Here is a 15,567-nt window from a genome sequence, read left to right on the forward strand (position 1 = left end):
AGTACAGCCATCAATGTTAGGGCTAAACAAACATGAGATACATATGATTACTTAGAGGAATGAAGAGAACCTTTTGCTTTGGGTGGGGGAAGCTGGGGGAGTTGTTCAAGGCCTCGTAGTGATTACAGGTATGAGTTTGAAGTGCTTTATTAAAAAAAAAGCTAATTCTATTGCAAAGGTGCAATGAATGATTGGGGTTTGGTTTGAGTTCAGATATGGCAGAAGGGCTTTGGATGGGTTTAAGGCTGAAGGAGGGTGCGGGTTTGAAAGACAGACAAGAGAAAAAATTGGAAAGAAGATACCATAAGGTTGAATTCAGTAGCAGTTCAGTTGAGGCAAGGGTGAAGACAGGAAATATTACTGAAGTGACCTTTGTAATAGTTAAGCTGTAGCAGAAGATCAGTTCTGATAGGAAGTACAAGTTGCAAACAAAAAAACAAAGTTGAGTCATCTGTTTCAATCTAAGATGATGGCCATGGATGGGTACAGATTAATGGTGTGAATCAAAGGTAATAGTTTTGTTGTTTCCAATCTTCAACCAGAATAAGTTGCTGTTCATCACAAATCAATGTGAAACAAGTAATCTCACAACACAGAAGCAGTGAAAACATAGATCAGTGAGCTGAATCTTAATTTATTTGGCTGTCAGTTTCGCTGGGTTAAAGTCATTACTGCATCTCAGCACATTAACTAACTACCCTGCTCATACAAAGCCACTACTTTCATCTCCCTTAATACCTACCTCTCTCTCATTTAAGGAGAAAAAGCCCCCATAAAGGCAGAAAGAGTAAAAGCAGGTAGTGTGCTGCTGGAGATTTGGCTCCCCACACTTGAGGATTTTGATTGTGACCAACCCAAGTGACTGACTGACTGTTACCAAACCCTTGGACTGGTTTTGGAAGCTGCTCTTAACTTACTGTGACAGGAGGCTCTCAGTGAAAGCTATCTTCCTTGACTTGATTGAGGCCTGACAACAATGATAAGCTTTCTGGCTTTGTAATTGTACGAAACAGAACAGTAATTCAGCAATACTCCGAGACCCAGGTATTTCTAGTTGAGGGGTCAAGGTACAAAAAGGCAAGCCAAGGCAGAGATGATGCGAGTATCCAAGTAGGCTCAAAAGGAGCCGGCACAGATAAAATGGGTCAAATTGCATCCTCTACTGTAAAATCCCATGATTCTCAGTGGGTGCCAAGAGAGCGAGTTGACGTTGGAGATGCAGCCTGTCCAGTTCATAAGCTTGGTGTTTGTCTGAGTGCAAAGTGTTCGTGCTACAGCTTTACAAATGATGGTTGCTTTTGCACTTAGAGGTGCATGTACTGTAAATGGGTTAGAAGGTGTCATCAGGGCTCTTTGATGCTGGCACATGGTGGATGCTAACGTCTGTGTTGTGGGTGTATCACCAGTATTTGAAGTCTGCTCTGAGAAGTTGGTGCCTGGTGCTCAACATGGAAGCCCTTTGGAGAAAGTTAAAAGCCACCAAGTACCCGCTGAAGTTCTATATTTAGAAATTTTTAGCATTTAGTTTGCTTGTAGCAATTATAGAAATGCAATGTATGATAGAAAGCTGTATACGAATGAGGCGATTCGCAGTTAATAAAGTCATTAATAAGCAATAATCCTACTTGATAATGCACCACTGTCTAGCCTCGACACCTGGAACTTAGTTAAAACATGCAGCGAGTTGTTCCCAATGTTGAGATAAACCTCACATGACTGCATTACATCTATCATCTTAGCCTTATCATTTAAGCCTCTATAATATTCCAGAGTTCATTATTACTACATTTTTTATTAGGAATCCTTTCAGAAATTATTCCCCTTCAAATAATTTAAAAAGAGAAGACAAGATACTGTTCTTATACCTTTTGCAAGATTACATTCTTTCTTATCAATCACGTCTTCCTGCTCATCTTCCTGATTTAGTTCTTCTCTGACATCAGGCTGCACAGCATCTGTTTTCTTATAAGCAGCTGCATCATCAGTTTTCTAAAAGAATTGTAAAATTTATTTACAGTTCCATAGTTCTTCTGTTAAGGTCAATCTTAAAAACCTATTTCTTGAAAATTCCAGTTCAGAGTGATCAGTAATTTTTGCCTCCTATACCCTTCTACTTCAGGGCTGTCAAATGCGATGACAGATATTCCTGGGGGTTTCATTGCAAGATTTCTTGTTTCCAATCACCTTACCATACATCAGTTTTGACCAGCAACAATAGCTAACCAAATGAAATGTGTTCAAAGAAAATTAAACAAAAAACAAAATTTGTTTTATTGGTTCTTTGGTCACAAGAAAATTTAGGAGGACTGGCAAACCTCCTGTCTGCCTATAATAGAATTAAAAACTCCCAAACTGAATAAGTAGGAAAGAAAATCTAAAAAAGAATTGGCAGTGGGAACATGGTCTGATATTTCTTCCTTAAATTCAATGGGAAGAATTTCTCAGACAGTGAATTTTCTGCTCTGGGAGGTAGCAAGTTTAGAGGCAGAAAAATGACTTAAACTGACAAGGTGGTGATATATTCAAATTTAGACAGCTTCACTACAATTATACACTGGGAGAGAAGGCCCAAAATCAAGCATCTCACCCCACTATCAACTGAAGCCCCTGAGGCCTCAATAAAATTCAGCATCAGTACTTTCATACCCAGGCCAAATTCAGCATTATCCAGAGATCAAAGATGGGAGCATCGTAACCTATAAAGCTGAATATAGACAAGTAATCAAAGAGCCACTGAAAGCTCAAGTTCAAGTCCTACCTATTCCAAAGGTGCTATAGCATGTCTGGCAGGTTGACTTAAAAATACATTGTTCTTGGTGAAATGATTGTGACCGTACTTCAAGTCCCAGCTGCTCCAGAAATGCATAATAGCATACCAATGAGAAAATTTAAGAAAAGAAAATGAGTTTCCAGCATGTGATGTCTATCAATACCAGTGAGATAACAATAGACACAGTGGGGGCTTTTGTGGTGTGGTCGTAGTGTCCTAACTCTGACTTAGAAGGCTCAGGGGTCAAGTCTCACTTTCTGCAGGTGGTGTATAATAACATCTCTGAACAGAATGATTAAAAAAAAATCAAGCAAACCTTTCGTGCATTTTCTTACCTTGCTTGGCCAGCAGAACAGCACAATTAGCCCTAAAGGTAAAACAGCTGTCAGGATGTAAATAATCCAAAGCCAGGGACGCTCTTCTGCAGCAATTGTCAACTGACCCAAGACACCAGGCTGAAAAGAGAGAAGGTTGAACCTCATAAATGATATCAAATAATCTTCATTCTGATACACACAAGGACTTCTGCTGTACTGGAAATCTCATCATCATGATGGACAAACAACACCATGAAATAAACACAGAATTCGTTTGATTGCATCAAGAGATATGGTCAGATTAATTAAGTTTGAATTAAACTCAGCTTTAAAATTGATTTATTAGTAGAATGTTCTTAAAATTCTCGTCAGCAGAATGGATGTTGGGAAACAGGAGAAAGAAACAGAAGGAGACATATGCTGTATGGGACAGGGAACAAAGGAAAATGAAACCATTAAAATGGGGAAAATAAATCCCTTAAAATTTTAATTAAAATACAAATTGTTTTCTTATCGTTATTATTATAGTAAAACCATATTGGATTAAAAAAAGCTTTAAGATTTGAGTTTAAAACACCATAAAAACATAGGAGCAGAGATATACGATTTAGTCTATCGAGTTCTCTGTCACAGAATAAGGTGTCCCACTTTCCTGTCATTTCCTTGTAACCACAGATTCCCTCAAACAGTTAGTGACACAGGACTGCAGAGGCTGGGTTATGTATGTTTAAGACTGAAACAAAGACCTCTGTAGTTTCACTAGTCTCCAAGAGAAGAAATCCCTCAACACTGGATACAGACAACCCCTTGTTCTGAGATTGCACTTGACTCTCCTATGAGGAGAAACAACAACCTCTCTACACCCTGTCGAGTCTCCGAAAAAATGTTGTATTCTTCAATAAAGGTTCCTCTCATTCTTCTAAATGCCAATGAGACCAGGCCCAACCTACTCAAATTATTCTCTGAAGACAATCTCTCTGGCCAAAAATATAAAGGAGGATAGTAAAGGCTTTTTTAGGTATATGAAAAGAAAAAAAATGGTTAAGACTAAAATTGGGCCCTTGAAGACAGAAACGGGTGAATTTATTACGGGGAACAAAGAAATGGCAGGAGAGTTGAATTGGTACTTTAGATCTGGAGAAAGCACAGCAGGTCAGGTAGAATCCGAGGAGGAGGAGAGTTGACGTTTTGAGCAGGACCCTTCATCAGACTTATCGTATTACCCAATCATAGTGATTGCACCATTTTAAAAAAAAATTGCCTCACTGGATGATCCTTCCAAGATGTCCTCCTTAGTACAACTGTGACACTCTCCTTAATCAGTTATGCAATTTACCCACCCTTTTTACTTGCCTCTCAGTCTTGCCTGAAACATCTAAATCCTGTAACGTTGAGATCTTTGTCCCGCCAACTTTGAAGGAAGTTTCTGTAAAAACTACCACATAGGAGTCCCACACACTAATCAAAGCTTTAAGCTCATCAGCTTTACCAGTTATGCTCCTTGCATTAAATTAAATACATGTCAGACTGCCAATCTCGCCATGTTCATTAATCTGGCCCTGATTGTTCTTCTTGGTAGACTTTAAGTAATATGGACCTTCTGCTCAAATCACTCCACATGCTGACCTATTGTTCCATTTCCCACTCCCCTGCCTCACAATAAACCCTATTGAATGGCACTAACAAACCTCCGTGCAAGGATATTGGTGCCCCTCCAATTTATGTGCAACCTGTCCTTTTGTAGATGTCCCAGTTGTATTGGAAGAGATCCCAGTATTCCAGATACTTGAAGCCCTCCCTCCTACACTAGCTCTACAGTAATGCATTCATCTGTATTAACATATCATTTCTGGACTCACTAGCATGTAGCACAGGGAGTAAGCTTAAGACTACAATCCTAGAGGTCCCAATTTTCAACTTCTTATCTAACTCCCTAAATTACCCTTGCAATACCTTATCTGCCTATATTGATCATGCCAATATGGACGATGACCACTGGCTGTTCACCCTTCCCCTTCAGAATAACCTGCATCAAGGAGGCAACAGACCACCTTGGACTTGCACTCATGATCACAGAAACACCCAAAAGTGTCCCCGATTATACACTCCCCTATCACTCCTGCTTGCCTACACTTCGATCTGCCCTGCTATTCAACAGAGCCAACTGTGATGCCACTAACCTGGCTGCTGCTGTTGATTTCCCAAGAGGCCACTCTCCACCACCATCACCCGCCCCCAACAAACAGTTTCCTAAATGGTATATCTCTCAGAGACTGGAATGGCAACAGGCCTCCTGCACTGCCAGTCCATGCTTACTAGTCTTCCAGGTGGTCATCTAATGCATTTCTGTCTGTGTAGCCCTTATCTGTGGCATGTCCAACTCTCTAAACGTGCTAACCATGACACTCTCATCATCATGGATGCATCATAGCAAGTCCACCTGCAGCTCCAGCCAGTGCATGTGGCAAATCAGGGCCTGCAGCTGAGTGCGCTTTCTACATACATGGTCATCATGGATACTAGAAATGTCCCTTAATCCCCACATGTTGTGTGAAGAGCATTCCACAGGCCAAGTTCTCCTGTCACTGTGAACCTTAGCAACAACAAACAGTAAACTCCAAACCAGTTACCCAACCATACCCAATTCTTACCAGAAACAAATGGGAGAGGAAGCAAGTTAATTTTTTCAAAGTAAAACATACCTCTTTAATTACATCGAGATGTTTCATACCTCATTTGCGGTAGCGACCATTTTCTTCAACTTCCAGCCATCTGCTGCCCACTGGTCAGATACTTCCTTCTCAGTACAGATGATAAAGTTATCAAACAAGATGTCAGAAGACATGGACCACAGTTCTAGACCAACAGCAATGATTGGAGTCATTCTGTAAGGTTCTAAATCTTGAAAATAATTAGGATTTGCAATTTTCCTTGGATTCCATACACCCTGCATATAAAAAGCGACAGACAAATAAAGGCCATCAACAATATACTTCCCTCTCCTTCCAAACTTATTTTGCATTATTAATAGTGTGCTTCTTTTCATTATGTTCCTCAGAATAGTGAAACATTATTTCTGCAGAAGCTTAGGGAGGGAGGAAGGAAATCCAATTTGCTTTACACATGCTTCAGATGCAATTCCAACCTGAACTAGGAGACTTTAAAAGTAGTTGTTCAAATGGAAAACTCAGAGATATTAGTTCCCTCTTCTTTCATGCTGTTAATTTCTCTCTATATATAATAAAGGGCAAAACCTTACTTTTGTTTTGGTTGCATCAGCTGCCTTGAGGGTCTTTTTGTAAGGGAGTTTCTTGCTGCAAGTTCTAGCCAGTTTGCTTGCTGTATCTTACAAACATACAGCATACCACCTCACCATCTATTTGCCATGGTATCCTTTTGCTGGATTCTAGCCTCATTTTACCATTACCCATTCTCAAAAAAATTGCCACCACCAGAATATCTGAAAATTGACTGCCATCTGTAATGCTGGCACAATTTTTAAAAAGGTCATCATACACCAGAAGCAACTACAGCTGCCATGTGTGGTTCCTGACATTTTCCCTAGACATGGCTGACAAGGAAAATTTGGCTCCCCACTCTGAAGCAGAGACCTGGAGGTTTTGTTGGATAAGGTGATGCAGAGGCAGAATGTTCTCTTACCCCAGGACCAGTAATAATGGGCATGATATTAGACCATGTCAGGCTGGTCTGAAGTTGCCACTATGCCATATCAGCCATCTACTGCATTGCAGGAAGATCAATGCTCTTCTCCACTCTGCTAGCATAAATGCACACTTCGTTTTTGATACTCTCACTATTTCTGCTGTTGTAATTGTCTCACACCAAGGTTCATACTCTACCAGTCTCATTTTGCTGTAGCATCTTCCTTTGCTCGCTGTCGCCCACCCAACCTGATATGCCTGCATTGTAATCCTGCATGTCCTTTGCATTGCCCACCTCCACCAGAACAAACAGCTCTGACGCTAACTTTCATCTCTGGTAATATCTGTGTTTCTCTCATTCCAGGATGAGATATAGAGCACGACTGAAAGAGTTAAGACAGTTAGTGGGTGGCCTGGCACATGACCTCTCGCCTCTTCAGGAATCTATCCTGACTCTGACTGCTCCAAGCAGCCTAGAACAAGCCCTCAGACTGACAATGAAGGTTGCCCTCACCAAACAAAGCCCATTTTCCATGACTTGGCAGAGGACTGCTGACAACCAAAGTAAGTTTCTTGCTTGGCAATAAGACAGTACTGAGAGCCAGGCTTCTCTGCCTTCAGGGTTAAAGTGCAAAAAGGCAAGGCAGGAATGCAGTGATTATCCAGGTAGGTTCGCAGTGAGCGAGCACTAAGACAGAAAGTGAACAAGCTGTGGGTACAGCCTGGTCTGTCCATGAAATTGGTGCATGTCCCTGAACACAAACTGTCCTTGCTGCGAATGATATTTACTGTTTCACCCCGAGCAGTCAAATTTAGTTATTTCCCATATTTTTATCTTACTCATTAAACATTTGTCCATTCTTGTTCCACCTTGTAAGCTTTGCAATGATGATCAATGGTGCTAAAGCATTCCATAACATGAACATATATATAAAAACAAAGGATCATGTAAGTAGTTTCAACTCTGCCACCTAGTGTAAATATTAGACATCCTAATACATCGGTATCTTAGTTCAAATACTCTTCACTTCTTCCTGTTATACTGCCCAAGTAAAAGGATGCTTCATAATAATTCCTCTTTTCAGCTTGATGATATATCTTAAACACAGGTTTTATTGCATACCTGGTAGTTTGGATTATCTATCATAAGTGGTTTCCATTTTCCTTTATAGCTAGGGTTGTTCATCATAGGTGGTTCCCAAACACCACACCCAGGAGCAGTTTCACACTTGGGATTAGGAATTTGGGGAGCTTCCCACTCACCATCCATTTCTTCATCCCTGAAGAAGAAATTAGATTCTGACTGCATTACCTATATACATTGTATTGTAAGTGTTTTTTTGCTCAAATTACAAAAGTGACAGTACTAAAGAAAACTTAAGAAAATTGTATATCAAGAGTTGTACAAAAAACCTTAACCAAAAGGACCGCATTACTTAGATGTTACTTATCTGTCATTTCCTTCTCAGTGAATATAGGGTCATAGTACAGAATTAAATTTAACCCATGCCTTGAATTCTAAAGGCAGTAGAAAATTAGTTTAATGAATGCACTTTCCAGTAAAAGTCAGTATTTCGTTGAACATATTTAATTGGTATATATCTTTGCAGCCTGCATGTTTGTTATCTACCACATCTAAAATCAAGATATCTTCCACTTCTTCTCTCTCCTAACAGGTTGTGCAGGATCTACATATTAGAATTAATAATCCTAAAACAAAAAAGTAAAATAATTACCAATCCTCTGGTTTTTCTGCACTGGGATCAGGGACATACTCTGCTTCATCATCCAGCCAACCTTCTGGTTTCACAGCATCCGGATCAACTATCTTTGCTGGAGCATCTTCATCCCTGAAAGAAGATCCTTTATTTTGTAGTTGTAACTGTAGAAGTATTCAAAATTATGAAATATATAATACGAGTCTGCATTGAGAAAATGCAGAAAGATTTTTTGTGACACCATATATTTCAAAGATATCAAATTAAACATTTAATTTAAAGCATTTCATAACCTCTCCTCAAGATGGTACTCACCAGTCTTCAGGCTTCTGTGCATCAGGGTCAGAGATTTTTGGTCTTTCATCCCAATCTTCAGGTTTACGGTCATTAGGATCATCTATTTCTTTGGGTGGATTAACAGGTGGAGTCATATCTTCCAGCAAATTCCCTTTACTAACAATGGTTTGGTCGATCAGCATCTCAAAGCTGTTATCTGGATTTAGCACTGTCAATTTAAAGAAAAACACACTTACTTAAAAAGTTGATAGCCCAGGCAAATTCAATGTGCACATTCTCCATACACACATTCTTCTCCATAGCTGCATGACTCATATGCAAAAGGACTAACATTACAGGAGGGGCACAAGTTTACACATTTTGTTTAAAATACTACATAGTGCAGATATCAAATTAAGAACAAAAGAACAAAGACAATTACAGCACAAGAACAGGCCTTTTGGCCCTCAAAGCCTGCGCCGATCTAGATCCTCTATGTAAACCTGTTGCCTATTTCTAAGGATCTGTATCCCTTTGCTCCCTGCCCATTCATGTATCTGTCTAGATTTGTCTTAAATGATGCTATCGTGCCTGCTTTTACCACCACCCTCTGCAGAAAGAACTTTCCACGAATATCTCCCCTAAACTTGTTCGCATTCATTTTGAGCTCATGACCCTTAGTAATCGAGTCCCCCACTCTGGGGGAAAAAGCTTCTTGCTATCCACCTTGTCTATACCTTTCATGATTTTGTAGACCTCAATCAGGTCCCCCATCAAACTCTGTTTCTCTAATGAAAATAATCCTAATCTACTCAACCTCTCTTCATATCCAACACTCTCCATATCCTGTCAATATCCTACTGAACCTCCTCTGCACCCTCTCCAAAGCATCCACATCCTTTTGGTAAATGTGGCGACCAGAACTGTATGCAGTATTTCAAATGTGGCTGAACCAAAACCGTATACAACTTTAACATGACCTGCCAACGCTTATACTTGATATCCCATCCAATGAAGAAAAACATGCTGTATGACTTCTTGATCACTATTGACCTGCCTTGCCACCTTCAGGGAACAACAGACACCCTTATCTTCCTGTACATCAATTTTCCCCAGGACTTTTCCATTTACTGTATAGCTCGGATCTTCCAAAATGCATCACCTTGCATTAAAAATTCAAAACCATGATATTTTTGAAATGTGTGGATATTTTGTTGTCTTAGCTACAAGGGAAAACGCAAAGCAAAATTATCTTTGATCTGCCCTTTTGCCTCCCAGGCACAGGAGATGACTTCAAGCTCTTCAGCTGAGATCACTGAAGCTCATGGAGTGTAATTAGTATGAATATCGTAGATTAACAATCTATATTGTTGGAAAATTTGGATACGCATTAAATAAATTTGGTGTCAGAACATATATCCAGATATTTTTAACCTGTCTGTTCACGAATGTTAATCACACATGGCTGGAGCAGGTGGGACTTGGAGTCATACAGCATGGAAACGTATCCCTCAGTCTAATTCGTTTATGCTGACCAGATTTCCTCTTAACCTTTCCTATTCATGTACCTGTCCAAATGTCTTTTTAATGTTCTAACTATACCTGCATCTACTAATTACTCTTGCAATTCAAGCCATAATTGCACCAACCTGAGAAAAATTAGCTCCCCCCCCCAGGTCCATTTTAAATCTTTCCCCGCTTAAACCTATGCTTTCTAGTTTTGAACTTTCCTACCCTAAGGAAAAGATCTTTGCTATTCACCTAATCTAGACCCCTCATGATTTTATAACCCTCTATAAGGTCACTCTCAACCAATGCTCCTGTGAAGAGAGGCCGGCCTATCCAGTCTCACCTTGAACTCAAACCCTTTAGTCCAGACGACATCTTGATAAATTTTTTCTTGACTCTCTCTAATTCAATAACATCTGATAGAACACAGATCTCCTGGCTCAGAGGTAAGGACACTACCACTGTGCCACAAAAGCCACTCAATGTGTTTCCAAAAGCTAGGCTATGGTAGGAACAGTTGTCACAGTTTTTATTTTTCATTTTCTGTTATGGAGATTATGCACATGCAGAATACATTTCTTTACAAAAGGAAGCATTGGAAGGAGGTCACAGCAAGATTTCTTAATAATATCATCTATCATGTGTAATTTACTGAATGTTGTGTCTTTCAAGCTACATTTCAGATGGTGTACAGATCAAGTTTCATGTTGGAGAAAGATTCAAAATCCAAATTGCATGCACAATGAACAAGTTACGATTTATCATGAATTATAATTAATTAACAAACCCCCACTCAAAAACTCTGCTGTGTTTTGGTGTAAATATTCTTAACTTTTGACAAATCTAATTAACTACGTATTGAAAAATACACCGTAAGTGTCAAAAGTAAATATAATTTACAGAAGCCAAAAAGCAAACATGATATGAAATTTCGGCCAGAAGGTCAGCTATACGTTATTCTGAACGATTGCTTACTCAAAAGCATTTAGCACATGTGACTGTGAAAGGATCCAAATGTGGTAGTTAAAAGGAGAGTGTATGAAGGCTTAATGAATCTAAGAAAGCAGATGCTCTCTGCAACAGCTCGTTTATGTATTTCAGGATAATAAAGTTAATTAACTAAAACAAAATTCATTCAATCTTTTCCCCTCATATGTCTGAACACCTTGCTACCTAGCTTCTAAATGTTTTCTGTGAAGTCTGATTGAATTTTTGAACATAAAAGACATAATAGTGGAAAATACTCATGTAAAAAGATACACAATTAGTTCAAGTCATCAAAATTGTAGAGTACCTAGAGTGTACAAATGTGTGATCTTGTCAGTGAAAAACTTTTTTAAATCAACATCAGGGCGTTTGGCATGCTTTTCTTCATAGTCTCCAGTTATGGGGTTCTTGTGTCGGAAGATGAAGTGCAGTTTGTAGTCTTCACCACATTTATCTGGCCCAAACATGATTGAGTAAGGAGTTTTGTCGAAAAAGTTTTCCTGGAGAAGGAAGAAGTATTGACATATGGTGTATCAGAAGCTATTAACATTGTAAACTGATCTCCAGACTACCATAGGGCATCAACTAGATCAGAGATTATTTATTAGACAGCACTATCACCTTCAGAAGAATATATAGTAGCGCCTCGACATACAAACGACCCTGCTCACGAACAAATCAGTTTACGAACAGGATTGTATGTAAAATTTTGCTTCAACATACGTACGAAATTCAAGGTACGAATGAAGGGACAAACACAAAAAGCCCGTGTGCGACCACGTGGTTTCATTGTTCTGCTTTGCTACGCACTTGTTGAACGCAAAAGCTCTCGGGCCCAGTGTGATCTCATTCAGTTCGTCTTTGGGGCGTGCGCTGTGAACAGCGTTTGTCGCTACGTCCAAGCATTCTTACGCTATCCGAACAATGGGAAAAATTGATTGAGTTCGCAAACTTTTCGGTTCGCGAATGGGGTCCCGGAACGGATTAAGTTTGTCAGTCGAGTCGCTACTGTTTTAGTCCAGTATTGAGGTCATCTGATCTTTACTTTGTTAGGAACAAACTAGGTACCTATCTCTTTAAAATTCTTACTTAATAAACAAAGAATTTTTAACAATACTATTTTAGTGCAAAATAATTGCTGCTATATAGCAGAATGACCAAACTGGCATCTACAAAAAGACACCAGTTGATTGCTTATAGTTGGTAAACATTACTAATAAATAGAACCTTTCATATTATGGGTTTACCAATCTTAGAATTAAGAATTTAAAAGGTTGTAACTTTTCATCTTGTTCAAAGGCAAAATAAATCATAAGAGTACACTAATGACAAGATTAACAGTGGACTAGGATTTATATCTCAGCTATGATTATTTTATCAAGTAAAAATATCAGTACGGCTGGATCTAAAACAAAAACATGGGAAGAAATAAGACTCTTGCATAATTGTAAATCGTCCAGATTAGTGAGCCACATCAGCACATTTTATCCTGAAATGAGCGTAAAGACCAAATCACTTTATTTTTCTGTTCTTTTTTATTGTGAACTGAAAACAGAAAAGGAACTGCTTTAAGAAACAAACAAAAGGTTTTGGAAAGCATTACTGCACTTTTTAAAAGCAAATTACCTGACATTCATTCATTGTACATGTTGTTTACATTGCTCTTTCTTTAAATTATGGTTGGGTGGGGAGGGGACAAACTGAGGAATGGTGACTAGTTATCGAGAACAATGACCCTCCGTCTGGCAAGAACTGCGGGACTGGCTTTGTAGTTGAACAGTTTGTGGAAATGAACATCTGGACAGAAACAAATCAGACATCTGAAAAGGAAGAAATGTCCATTCCACTGTCAGGATTTAAAAAAAAACACCTCAAGCCAGAAGAAAGCCAGTTTATTTTCCTCATTGCTGTGCACTGTGGCTCTTAACTACCAAGTCAGACACTAAGTTGTGAACCAGTCTTCTTGAGTCTCCTTCACATCAGAGAAAGCACATGTAGACAGGCAATGGAGGAGCAGGAGCATCTGGCAAGCTGTTAACGATCATCTCAGCGATCCCCGTAGGACAGAGATTTGGATTGCTGTCTTTGTGTTCTGTCTGGTGGGGAAGTTGGAGGGCGGGGGTAGGGGGTACTGTGTGTGTAGTTTTATAAAGAGATTGAATTATTAGAATTATAGGTTGACAGTTCATAACTTAATAATAATGATCATAAACAGATGCCAGCTACAGTTAAGTACAGAAACCTGGTCCATGTATTCTATTAACTTGGGTCTAAAAGGACAGAAATTGGGAGATCAAATACATTTATAATGAATATTCCTGGAATATTACCCAATTCCCACCACTACCAAATGAGGAACAACAACATTTGAGGGCTTCTTCAAGATTTATTTGAAAATGAGATAGAGATTTTGCTTGTGATATGGTAAACAACAGGTGGAGGAAACTTCCAAAAACCATGTTGAATGGCTTGGCATGTAAACCGGAGGTAGCATTGCCTGACAGCATGAAGGTGGTAGAGTTAGTCAAGATATTAGCATGACACTTGGGTTTAGGAGGAAATACAAGAGAGATCAGGTACTCTAGGAGGTGAAAGCTCTTAAATCAGGTAAAAGTCAGTCATGGCAAAAGAAGTTCGAGAATGGGGAGAAATTTGAGAAACTAGAGAAGGTAGAAAAAGGCAAAGGAAGACCAGCAAAACATAATCAAAGGGAAATGGAATTAAATGCAAGTTTAAAATGAATTGATAAATGACAGATGCTGATGCAGGCCTTGGTAGGGATAATCTGTCATAACTTGGAGGTCCAGAAAGTAAATTTGGACAGGCTGTATCAAAATTTCAGGAAAAAGTATGTAGAGGGATTCTTCATGTAATTTGAGAAAATGGCTAGACAAAAGGAATTGGGAGGACTGGGCTTTGCTCATACAGAATAATTGACAGGTAAAGCACATGAAATTTATGTTCTCTTGTCAGATGGGATTTAGAACATAGAACAGTACAATCCAGTACAGGCCTGTTGGCCCTTGATGTTGTGCCTACCTATTTCCTACTTTAAAATCAAACGAAACTACATTTCACTATTATCCACGTACCTAAGAGTCACTTTAAAAACGTCCCTAATGTATCTAACTCTACTACCAATGCTGTCTGTGTAAAGGAACCTGCCTCTGATATCTGCCCTAATCCCTCCTCTACTCACATTAAAATTATGCTCCTTCGTGATAGCCATTTTCACCCTGGGGAAAAAAAAGTCTCTCGCTATCCAATATGCTTCTCTGTACACCTCTAACAAGTCAATTCTCATCTTTCTTTGCTTCAATGAGGAAAGCTCCAGCTCCCTCAACCTTTTTTCATAATACACCCCCCCTCCAGTCCAGGCAGCATCCTGGGAAATCTCCTCTGCACCATCTTGAAAGCTTCCACATCCTTCCCATAATGAGGTGACTAGAACTGAACAAAATATTTCAAGTGTGGTCTAACCAGGCCTTTATACAACTTTAGCATAACCGCACAGCTTAAAACTCAATACCCCGCTAATGAAAGCCAACACACCATACACCTTCATAACAACTTTAACAAATTTGGTGGCAACTTTGAGGGATCTATGGACATGAACCCCAAGATCCTTCTGTTTCTCCACACTGCCAAGAATCCTGCCTTTAACCCTACTTTGAATGAGCCTACCATGGGGAACCTTATCAAATATCTTGCATCCAAATGTGACCTTCCAAGATGAATCCTTCACACTTGCCCAGTTTGAAGTCCATCTGTCACTTCTCAGCCCAGCTCTGCATCCTGTCAATGTCCCGTTGCAACCTACAGCACTAAACACAATTCCAACAAATTTTGTGTCATCGACAAACTTATTAACCCACCCTTCCACCTCCTCATCCAAGTTAATTATAAAAAATCACAAAGAGCAGAGGACCCAGAACAGATCCCCACAGAACACCACTGGTCACTGGTCCAGGCTGAATACTTTGCATAGTACCTGGTCAGGATCACCACACACACACACACATACCACCCTCACATCCTGGCACCTTCCCCTGCCACCGCAGGAATTGCAAAACCTGCACCCACACCACCTCCCTCACCTCCATCCAAGGCCCTAAAGGAGCCTTCCACATCCACCAATATCATTTATTGTATCCATTGCTCCCGATGCGGTCTCCTCAACATTGGGGAGACTGGACGCCTCCTAGCAGAGTACTTTAGGGAACATCTCTGGGACACCCACACCAATCAACCACACTGCCCTGTGGCCCAACATTTCAACTCCCCCTCCCACTCTGCCGAGGGCATGGAGGTCCTGGGCCTCCTTCACC

The 15,567-nt window shown here is 39.8% G+C and overlaps 1 protein-coding gene across 2 annotated transcripts in view; it reads right to left on the reverse strand.

Annotated features, from left to right (window-relative positions):
• clgn (calmegin) overlaps window positions 1-15,567 on the reverse strand; it is a 67,128-nt gene that overhangs the window by 12,562 nt on the left and 38,999 nt on the right. For both annotated transcript variants that reach the window (XM_072584109.1, XM_072584110.1), the window contains exons 7-13: window positions 11,547-11,739; window positions 8,783-8,972; window positions 8,486-8,599; window positions 7,873-8,029; window positions 5,819-6,034; window positions 3,106-3,225; window positions 1,866-1,989 (exon numbers count right to left, since the gene is read on the reverse strand). In XM_072584109.1, the coding sequence (XP_072440210.1) occupies window positions 1,866-1,989; window positions 3,106-3,225; window positions 5,819-6,034; window positions 7,873-8,029; window positions 8,486-8,599; window positions 8,783-8,972; window positions 11,547-11,739 (1,114 nt within the window). The remainder of the gene's footprint in view (window positions 1-1,865; window positions 1,990-3,105; window positions 3,226-5,818; window positions 6,035-7,872; window positions 8,030-8,485; window positions 8,600-8,782; window positions 8,973-11,546; window positions 11,740-15,567) is intronic.

Source organism: Chiloscyllium punctatum, chromosome 14 (assembly GCF_047496795.1).
Source record: "Chiloscyllium punctatum isolate Juve2018m chromosome 14, sChiPun1.3, whole genome shotgun sequence".
Classification (NCBI taxonomy): domain Eukaryota; kingdom Metazoa; phylum Chordata; class Chondrichthyes; order Orectolobiformes; family Hemiscylliidae; genus Chiloscyllium; species Chiloscyllium punctatum.